Below are 11063 nucleotides of genomic sequence, written 5' to 3'. Positions count from 1 at the left end.
CTGAGAAATTAAGAAGCCTTCAAACTTGCCTCCTCACCAGTTTCTTTTCTTTCTGGTTTTATCTTCAGCATCTTTCCCTTGTGCACATGTAGCTTACCCACATCTAACTCTAGTGGCTCCCAACAAGCCAAGTGTTAGGTAAGAAACATTGTGCATTGTGGTGTTTCAGATAATCAGATTTGGGACTGAAATAAATGTCTCTTTAAATTTAATATTTAACTGCCTTTCAGATCTGCTTTAAATTCCCCCTCTTCCTCATCTAGTTAAGTGATCTTTATTTGGCTGTGAAATTCAAAGGCTTGAGTACTTCACAGAAAAGGCAGGTGACACCAACAGAGGAGAGAGATTAATGCAGAGTTTAGCACAAGCAAGCTTCATTCACATAAAAATTTTGCCTTACCATACAGTTCATGTTAAAAATGATGAAATTACGGGCATCACTGTTACAGGTGAGCTGTAACAGGTATACCTAGCAAACCCCTACTAGTCATGGACACATTATGTCAATTTATGGGGAAAATGTGAGATTCCATGTTGGAAAATACTTGTAGGTTGCAGGAATCAATTTTTACTTTAAAAGATGGAGAAAAAGAGTCAACTTCTATATTGAATCCTCATTATTAGAGTGATTATATGGTAACAAAATCTGTGAGACAAGTTTATAGTTGATCTCTTTGGAAGTCTGTATAACTGAGAAGGAAGGAAAGAAGAATCTGTTAGTTTTGCTGACTTTCTGGTTCTCCACATAAAAGTAAAAAACTTAAAATTTTCCCAGCTTGCTCAAACTGAATGCCATCTTATTATTTTTAATACCATTTACCTTCCATATTTATTTTTGCCTGAAGTGTCACCCTTAGGGATGGGCTTTTAGATTTGTTATTACTGATTTATTCTCTCTCATCAAACCTTAGAAGGAAACAACCACATCATTAGTTATTCCATTTTCTACCCCAGGAAATATGAGATATATAATAAATATAATAGTCTCTGACCAAAAGATTCATTATCATTGTCTTTTAGTTGATAAATGAGTTTTCTTGTTTTTTTTCCATGAATATCAAAACACCTGAATTAATTTAAAAATACATAAAAATGTGTTCACATAAATAATTCATACTGTTTATCTAATAATACTAGTATAGGAGAAAATGAGTTAATCTTTGGATTAGGTTTAATATGTTATATATACAGTGCATCCCAAAAATGTATACACACCTTGACTGATTATATAATCAGTGTTTATTAACATACGGCTCAATTTCAGAATTTAGAAGTATCTACAGAAGTGAATAGTTTTTTTGTCAATGCTTGTTTTCAACTGATGACCTTTCTGGTCTAGGCACTGCTAATAATGCGAAGCAATGGAATCACAAACATAAAGAATCATTTAGCCGTGGCTGGTTTGGCTCAGTGGATAGAGCATCGGCCTGCAGACTGAAGGGTCCCGGGTTCGATTCCGGTCAGGGGCATGTGCCTTGGTTTCGGGCACATCTCCAGTGGGGAGTGTGCAGGAGGCAGCTGATCGATGTTTCTCTCTCATCGATGTTTCTGACTCTCTGTCTCTCTCCCTTCCTCTCTGTGGAAAATCAATGAAATATATTTAAAAAGAAAAGAAAAGAATCATTTAGTTCGTTATATTCCACAAATGAGTGAGATCATGTGGTATTTATCTTTCACTGACTGGCTTATTTCACTTAGCATAATGCTCTCCAGTTCCATCCATGCTGCTGCAAATGGTAAGAGTTCCTTCTTTTTTACAGCAGCGTAGTATTCCATTGTGTAGATGTACTACAGTTTTCTAATCCACTCATCTGCTGATGGGCAGTCATTGAGTTAGGAGATGGATAATAATACACAAATATTTAGATAGTATTTTAAAAAAAGAATAATTTAGTTCGGTATTTGTGTGCCCACAATTCATTGACTGTTGCAGGTTTTGTACTGTAAACTTTATCTTTTATGTATCTCTATTAAAAAAAGTCTAGTGGCTCTTTAGGGTAAATTTTCTTTGTTCAAAACATAGTCTGGCTTCACCCATTATTTCAAATCAATTAAACCTGAAAAGGAGAGAAAAGTGAGTTGTCAACTGTTAAATCATGTATACATTTTTTTTGGGGGGGGACACCCTGTATTTTGGTAATGTTTAATTTTTTTCAATGTAAGTCTAATATTTTTGGAATAAGACCACCAGCAAAATAATGTTCTAGTACAACATTATGTAATATGATGTGGAAAATGTAACACGTGAATTTCTTACCAAGTTTTTCTTTTTTTAATTCTATGTGTGTGTGTGTGTGTGTGTGTGTGTGTGTGTGTCCAGTTGATATTTCCCTGCCTGTACTGGTGGATACAAAGGCTGTGCTCTTTTGCTCTCCTATCCTGTTGACAAATGTGATCATGACAACATGGGAAATATTCCTCGGAGACAAGCCTCCCTGCATCAGAGCTTACAAGAGAGACACAAATGAGACCACAGAAACAAACTGCGCTGACGAGAGAATGACCTGGCTCTACAGACCCACCCAGATTCCTGCCCTTCAGATTGACCCAGTGGCCATCACTCATGAAGGGCATTACAGGTGTATAGTGGCAGCATATGGTGGGAATTTCTTTTATGAATATCAACTCCGAGTGTTAGGTAAGGAACATTATACATTGTGGTGTTTCAGAAAACCAGATTTTATACTTAAAGGAACATCTCTCTAAATACCATGTCTAATGTGTTAGGACTAAAACACTTCCTTCATCTCTGCAGTGGCCCCTGAGGTGACTCTGTTTCAAAGTGAGAATAGAACTGCAGTGTGCAAAGCAGTTGCAGGGAGGCCAGCTGCCCGGATCTCCTGGACCCCAGAGGGAGATTGTGTCCCCGAGTATGGATATTGGAGCAATGGCACAGTGACTGTCCAGAGCATGTGCCACTGGGCAGATGGCAATGTGTCTATTGTGTCCTGCTCTGTCTTCCATGAGACTGGCAACTGGAGTCGATCCATAGACCTGAATCCAGGTAAGTAATTCTAGTTTTGTGTTTGATTTTCCATTCTTTCAGAGGAGTTGTGGTAAGAAGAAAAAGGAGTTTGTAGAGAATTTCTCTCAAGGATGTTCTCTCCACCTTCTGTGTTATCTCCTTCTCTTACACCAAGTAAGTGGGATATCTAGAAGAATAATGCAGAATTTTGTTGTAAGGAGCCATATTTTAAAAGAATGAGGTAGATTCTTTAATAATTAAAATAAAAAAGAATTTAATGTTCACTTCTATCTAGTAGTAAATTGGCTTGAGTAGTGTAATTTCTCTGGCATACAATATCTACAACTTAGGAGTTCAATCTTTCTTTACCTTGTGTTTGCTTCATTCATAATCTTTGATGGTTGTGGGTGCAAGCAGTGGCTCTGGCGCCAGCAGTGGGTACAAGCGGGGCCAGTGCTGGCAGCAGGTACGAGCACCAGGCGGGACCGTGGCATGCGGGAGCAAAGAATTTTCAGTAACCAACATAGGTTCTCCCTGATGACAGCAACCAGCGCCCTGCCTTAGTCTGGCACCCCCACTCACCGGCTCCACCATCCTGCCGTGGCCAACACCTGCCATGTTCCACGCGAGTCCCCTGGTGGTCAGCGCACATCGTAGTGACCAGTTGTTCTGCTGTTCGGTCTATTTGCATATTAGGGTTTTATATGTAAAGATTTCTTTATTGACATTCTCTGGTGAGATATTATTCTCCTGGTTTCCCTAAGTTCTTTGTGCATAGTTTTCTTTAGCTTTTTGAGCATATTTAAAATTGTTTATTTAAATCCTTTTGATAGTAAAAAGAAAAAAGTGTTTCTTTAGCAACAGATTCTACTTATTTGTGCGCATTGGCTGTACTTTTTTTTCTTTTTAGAAAATAACCATATTTGATACATACATATTTATGGGAACCCAGCGTACATGATAGAGTCAGAGACCCTACATGTGCGAGAGGTTCTGGCTGTACTTTCTTGATTTTTTTGTATGCCTCATAAATTTTTTGTTGAAAACTGAAGGTTTTAAACATTATAGTATGACAATTCTGGAAATAAGATTCTCTCTGCACAGATTATTGTTGCTGCTTGTTATAGTTCTTTTTGTTTGGTTAGTGACTTTTCTGAACTAATTTTTTTTAACATCTTTAGTCTTTGTTGTGTGTGGCCTCTGAAGTCTCTGTTCTATTAGCTTTTCAGTCAAGTAGTGATGTGACAGTAATTCCCTTAAACATATAGATTTTTTTAAAAAATCTAGTTTTTGCAGATGGACTTTGTGTGTGTGTTAGGCTAGACCTTCAACATTTACCAGGCAGTTTACAACTCTGCATTAGCCCTCACTTCCTGCTTGTGCAGAGCTTGAATATCAGCCAGAGGTGAGAGCTTGTGGGTGGCCTTCAGGTTCCCCAGTAAACTAGTACATGGCAGCTTTTTAAGGTCCTTAGTCTCCCATGTATCTCTTTATCCAGACTCTTCCTTCCCAAGCTTTTTTGGTGTGTCTGCTTCTTGCCCAATCTTGTATGCCTTCCTCTAAGTAGCTACCACTATATATTTGTCTTAAAATGCTTTAACAAATGCCATCAGGGAGACTTTTTCAGTTCTGAGATATTTCCAAGGTAGGGGAAACAGGGCAAACCTCTGAGCCATTTCTTAAGAGAGCCACTAATCAGGTCAAAACACAGAACCACAGTTCTTGAAGAACAACATCTTATAGTGGTCACCACATTGTTACCTTGATTTAGTAAGAGACAAGTTTTCCTTCTCCCTCTTTTGTCATCTGAAACCAGTTCATCAATGCATTCACAAAGTATGTATTAATGTTATTTATATGTTTAAAAATGGTATTAAAAATGAAATAAGGTCCATGTCCTCATATTTTTCCAGAGCAAAGCCTTTGGCATAAAATGGCTTCTCATTTATCAGCAGTGTGACCTTGAACAATATTTAATATTAATAAATGTTAGTGCTGATATTTATCATATTAATACACATTAGCTATTATACTTATTATTATAGTTCTCATTAAAAATTATTATAGGTGAGCCCTGGCCAGTTTGGCTCAGTGGATAAAGTGTTGGCCCATCGACTGAAGATTCCCAGGTTCGATTCTAGTCAAGGGCATGTACCTCAGTTGTAGGCTCCTCCCAGGCCTGTCGGTGCTCATGCAGGAGGCAACCAATCAATGTGTTTCTTTCACAACGTTTCTCTCTGTCTTTCCCTCCCTCTTCTACTCTTTCTGAAAGATCAATGGAAAAATATCCTCGGGTGAGGATTAAAAAATAAAAATAAAAATAAATTATTATAGCTGGAAGTGGAGCTCTGCACTGAGACTGGGTCCTTCATGGCCATTTTCTGTCCAAGTAGATAGCTGACTAGAGACTGGAGCCAACCAGAGCTGCACTGGAAGTTGAAACTGAGCAAAGATTAGACACAGATTTAGACGGGTGTTGTTTTTGTTATTTTATTTTATTTAACTTTATTGAGGTGACATTGGTTAATAAGATCATATAGGTTTTAAGTGTACATTTCTATGATACATGATCTTGCATTGTGTACCCACCACCCAAAGTCAAATCATCTTCCTTTTTGCCTCCTTTACCCTTTACAACCCCCTTCCTTCTAGTAACCACCATACTGTTGACTGTGTCTATGAGCTTAAGTTTTATATCCTACATATGAGTGAAATCATGGTTATCAGCTTTTTCTGACTGACTTATTTCACTTAGTATAGTGTTCTCAAGGTCCATTCATGTATGGCAGTATTTCATCTTTCGTTATGGCTGAGTAGTATTCCATTGTGTACTACTATATGCACCACATCTTCCATTATCTATGGAAGGACACTGGTTGTCTCCATGTCTTGGCCACTGTGAATAATACTGCAATGAACTCAGGGTGCATATATCTTTGTGAATAAATGTTTTCAAGTTTTCTGGTAGAAACCCAGAAGAGGGATTGCTGGACCATCTGGTAATCTTAATATATATATTGTTTAATGTATTACACATAGTAGTACATATATCTCCTTTTTTGTTTCCCCCATTGACCTTCACCCAGCCTCCCCTACCCCCTGTCGCATGCCCTCATCCCCCGCCCCCCCAGTGTCTTGTGTCCATTGGTTGTGCTTATATGCATGCATACAAGTCCTTCGGTTGATCTCATTCCCCCCCTCCCCAACACTCCCCAGCCTTCCCTCTGTAATTTGACAGTCTGTTTGATGCTTTACTGCCTCTGTATCTATCTTTTTGTTCATCAGGTTATAATGTTCTTTATTTTCCATAAATTAGTGAGATCATGTGGTATTTTTCTTTCATTGCCTGGCTTATTTCACTTAGCATAATGCTCTCCAGTTCCATCCATGCTGTTGCAAATGGTAAGAATTCCTTCTTTTTTATAGCAGCATAGTATTCCATTGTGTACCACAGTTTTCTAATCCATTCATCTGCTGATGGGCATTTAGACTGTTTCCAAATCTTAGCTATGGTGAATTGTTCTTCTGTGAACATAGGGATGCATATATCCTTTCTGATTGGTGTTTCTGGTTTCTTGGGATATATTCCTTGAAGTGGATCATGGGTCAAATGGGAGTTCCATTTTTAACTTTTTGAGGAAACTCCATACTGTCTTCCATAGTGTCTGCACCAGTCTGCATTCCCACCAGCAGTGCACAGGTGTTCCCTTTTCTCCACATCCTCGCCAGCACTTATTGTTTGTTGATTTGTTGATGATAGCCATTCTAACAGGTGTGAGATGGTACCTCATTGTCATTTTGATTTGCATCTCTCAGATAATTAGTGACTTTGAGCATGTTTTCACATGTTTCTTGGCCTTCCTTCTGTCTTCTTTCAAAAAGTATCTATGTAGATCCATTGCCCATTTTTTGATTGGATCATTTATCTTCCTTTTAGTAAGTTGTATGAGTTCCCTGTAAATGTTGGAAATTAAGCCTTTATCAGTGATAACATTTGCAAATATGTTCTCCCATACAGTGGGCTTTCTTGTTGTTTTGTTGATGGTTTCTTTTGCTGTGAAAAGCTTTTTATTTTGATGTAGTCCCGTTTGTTTATTTTCTCTTTAGTTTCCATTGCCCTAGAAACAGTATCGGTGAAGAAATTGCTTTGGCATATGTTTGAGATTTCTCTGCCTGTGGATTCCTCTAGTATTTTTATGGTTTCCTGTCTTATGTTTAAGTCCTTTATCTATTTTGAGTTTATTTTTGTGTATGGTGTAAGTTGGTGGTTTAGTTTCATTTTTTTTTTGCATGTATCTGTTCAATTTTCCCAACACCAATTATTGAAGAGACTGTCCGTGAACATGGTACGTTCTTCCATCTGTTTATGTCTTCCTCTATCTCTTTTTTCAGTGTCCTATAGTTTTGCGCATATAGGTCTTTTACCTCCTTAGTTAAGTTTATTCCTAGGTATCTTGATTTTTTTTGGTGTGATGGTAAATGGAATTTCTTTTTTAGTCTCTCTTTCTGTAAGTTCACTATTGGTGTATAAAAATACCATAGATTTCTTGGCATTAATTTTGTATCCTGCTACATTGCCAAATTCATTTATTAAGTCTAATAGTTTTTTGATGGAGTCTTTAGGGTTTTTTATGCACAATATCAAGTCATCTGTGAATAAGGACAGTTTTACTTCTTCTTTTCCAACTTGGTTACCTTTTATTTCTTCTTCTTGTCTAATTGCAATGGCTCATACTTCCAGTACTATGTCGAACAGGCATGGTGAGATTGGGCATCACTGTCTTGTTCCTGTTCTTAGGGGAAATGGTTTTAGATTTTGCCCATTGAGTATGATGTTGGCTGTGGGTTTTTCATATATGGCTTTTATTATGTTGAGGTATGATCCTTCTATTCCCACCTTGCTGAGAGTTTTTTTATAAAAAAAATTGGTGTTGGATTTTGTCAAATGCTTTTTTCTGCATCAATTGATAAGACTATGTTGTTTTTATCTCTCAATTTGTTTATGTGATATATCACGTTTATTGATTTGCAGATATTGTACCATCCTTGCATCCCTGGGATAAATCCTACTTGGTCATGCTGTATGATCTTTCTGATGTACTGCTGGATTCGAATTGTTCGAATTTTGTTGAGGATTTTGGCATCTATGTTCATGAGGGATATTGGCCTATAATTCTCTTTCATTTTGTTGTCTTTATCTGGTTTTGTTATGAGGGTGATGCTGGCTTCATAGAATGAGCTTGGAAGTGTTCTTTCCTCTTGAATTTTTTGGAATAGTGTGAGGAGGATAGGTTTTAGTTCTTCTTTGAATGTTTGGTAAAACTCCCCTGTGAAGCCATCTGGTCCCGGGCTTTTGTTTGCTGGAAGCTTTTTGATTACTGCTTCAATTTCTTCCATAGTTATTGACCTATTGAGATTTTTAGATTCTTCCTGACTTAGTTTTTGAAGGTTGTATTTTTCTAAAATATGTCCATTTCCTCCAGGTTGTCCAGTTTGTTGGAACAGAGTTGTTCATAGTATTTTTTAACAATACCTTGTATTTCTGTGGGGTCTGTTGTTATTTTTACTCTTTCATTTCTGATTTTGTTTATTTGGGTCCTCTCTTTTTGTTTCTTGGTGAGCCTGGCTAGAGGTTCATCAATCTTGTTTATCCTTTCAAAGAACCAGCTCTTGGTTTTGTTGATCTTTTATATTGTATGTTTTGGTCTCTACGTCATTTATCTCCTCTGATATTTATTATTTCCTTCCTTCTGCTTACACTGGGCTTTTCTTGCTCTTTTTCTAACTCTTTGAGTTGTAGGTCAGGTAATTTATTGCCATTGTTTCTTTTTTTTTGCAGTAGGCTTGTAGAGCTATGAATTTCCCTCTTGAAGACTGCTTTTGCTGTGTCCCATAGATTTTGGATTGTTGAGTTTTCATTGTCGTTTGTTGCCATCATGTTTTTTATTTCTTCTTTGATCTCTCTGGTAAGCCCATCATTGTTTTATAGCATGCTATTTAGTCTCCATGTGTTTGATTTTTTTGATTGTTTTTATTGTAGTTGATTTTCAGTTTTATGCCACTGTGATCTAAGAAGATGCTTGATATGATTTCTATCTTCTTGAATTTGAAGAGACTTTGCCTGTGACTCAACATATGGTCTATCTTTGAAAATGACCCATGTGCACTTGAGAAGAATGTATATTCTGTGGCTATGGGGTGAAATGTTCTGAAGATGTCAATTAATTCCATCTGCTCTAGTGAGTCATTTAGGATTGATGTTTCTTTGCTGATTTTTTGTTTAGAGGATTTGTCCAAAGGTGACAGTGCGGTATTAACGTCCCATACTATGATTGTATTGCTGTCAATCTCTCCCTTGATATCCTCCAGAAGTTTTTTAATGTATTTGGGTGGTCTTGTATTGGGTGCATATATGTTTACCAGAGTTATTTCTTCTTGTTGTATTGCTCCCTTTAGTATTATGAAGTGGCCTTCCTTATCTCTTTTTATGTCCTTCACTTTGAGATCTCATTTGTCAGATATAAGTATTGCTACTCCAGCTTTTTTTTTCATTTTCATTCACCTGAAAAACCCTTTTCCATCCCTTCACCATCAGTCTGTGTGCGTCTTTTTGTGAGGTGGGTTTCCTGTAGAATGCAGATATATGGGTCATGTTTTCTTATCCACTCAGTTATCCAATGTCTTTTGATTGGGGCATTTAATCCATTTACATTTAAAGTTATTATTGATAGGTACTTGTTTGTCCTTATTTTTATTCTTTACCCCTGTGTTCCTTCTTTGTTTCCCATTTCGTCTTTTTACAGTAGACCCTTTAGCATTTCTTGCATTGCTGGTTTGGTGGTAATAAACTCCCTTAGTCTTTTTTTGTCTGTGAAGCTCCTGATTTCACCCTCAATTTTGATTGATAGCCTTGCTGGGTACAGTATTCTTGGATTCAGACCCTTGCTTTGCATGACTTTGTATATTTCATTCCATTCCCTTCTTGCCTGATGTGTTTCTGTTGAGAATTCAGTTGCTAGTCTGATGGGGGATCCTTTGTAGGTAACTTTCTGTCTCTCTCTGGCCACTTTTAAGATTCTTACTTTGTCATTGGTGTTTGCCAATTTAATTATAATGTGCCTTGGCATCAGTCTTTTGGGATTCATTTTGTTTGGGACTCTGTGAGCTTCTTGGATTTGTGTGAGTTTTTTCTTTCCTATATCAGGGAAGTTTTTTGTCATTATTTCTTCAAACAGGTTTTCTATTCCTTGCTCAGTTTCCTCTCCTCTGGCACCCCTATTATGTGGATATTTTTTCGTTTTTTGTTGTCCCAAAGTTCTCTTAGGCTCTCCTCCTTCTTTTTAATTCTTTTTTCTAGAAGCTGCTCTGCTTGGGTATTTTTTCCTACCTTGTCTTCTAGCTCACTGATGCAGTCCTCTGTTTCTTCTAGTCTACTGTTGATGCTTTCTATTGAGAACTTTATAGCAGTGATATCATTTTTCATTTCTTCTTGGTTCTTCTTCATTTCCTCTTGGTTCTTACACATATTGTTGAATTTGTCTTCCATTCTTTTCATCCACCTTATGACCATTTCTCTGAGTTCTTTCTCTGACAGGTTGCTTGCCTCCATTTCTTTTACTTCCTTTTCTGGTGATGCCTACTTTTCTTTCACATGCGGGCTGTTTCTTTGTCTCCCAATAATCTCTCTTCTCCAGGTGTTTGGTTATGTAGTTCTCTCTCTCCTGAGTTGATTTAAAGGCACAAAATACAACACAACAAGGCACAATGCACAAGGCACTGAACACAAATGTATTCATGATACTAATAACCCCAAATAAAGGTGACCAACAGAGAAAAGAGAAACAGGGGATAAGAAAGAAAGAAGAGAAAAAGAAAAAGAGAGAGAGAGAGAAAATGAGTGCAAAAATGAAATTGGGAAAAGGGAAAAAAAGTAAGAGAGAAAAGAAAGAGAATGAAATAGAAGAGGGAAAAAAACTATATGGGGAGAAAACTCCAATAGAACAGCAATTAATCCCAATAAATGCCAGCAACAAATACAGTGGGGCCTTGACTTACGAGTTAATTTATTCGTGGATGGAGCTCGTAACTCAAATTACTG

At 37.3% G+C, this 11063-nt stretch overlaps 1 protein-coding gene across 1 annotated transcript in view; it reads left to right on the top strand.

Moving 5' to 3' along the window:
* Window positions 1-349: 349 nt before the first annotated feature.
* Window positions 350-11063, top strand: part of LOC102432971 (cell surface glycoprotein CD200 receptor 1) — a 20903-nt gene continuing 10189 nt past the window's right edge. Inside the window, exons 1-3 of the mRNA XM_023758704.1 lie at window positions 350-449; window positions 2321-2638; window positions 2756-3004. Of these exons, the coding sequence (XP_023614472.1) occupies window positions 350-449; window positions 2321-2638; window positions 2756-3004 (667 nt within the window). The remainder of the gene's footprint in view (window positions 450-2320; window positions 2639-2755; window positions 3005-11063) is intronic.

The sequence above is a fragment of the Myotis lucifugus genome, unplaced genomic scaffold (assembly GCF_000147115.1).
Source record: "Myotis lucifugus unplaced genomic scaffold, Myoluc2.0 scaffold_137, whole genome shotgun sequence".
Taxonomy (NCBI): Eukaryota; Metazoa; Chordata; class Mammalia; order Chiroptera; family Vespertilionidae; genus Myotis; species Myotis lucifugus.
The sequence above is the reverse complement of the archived record's forward strand: the minus strand, read 5'-3'. Positions and strand labels throughout refer to the sequence as shown.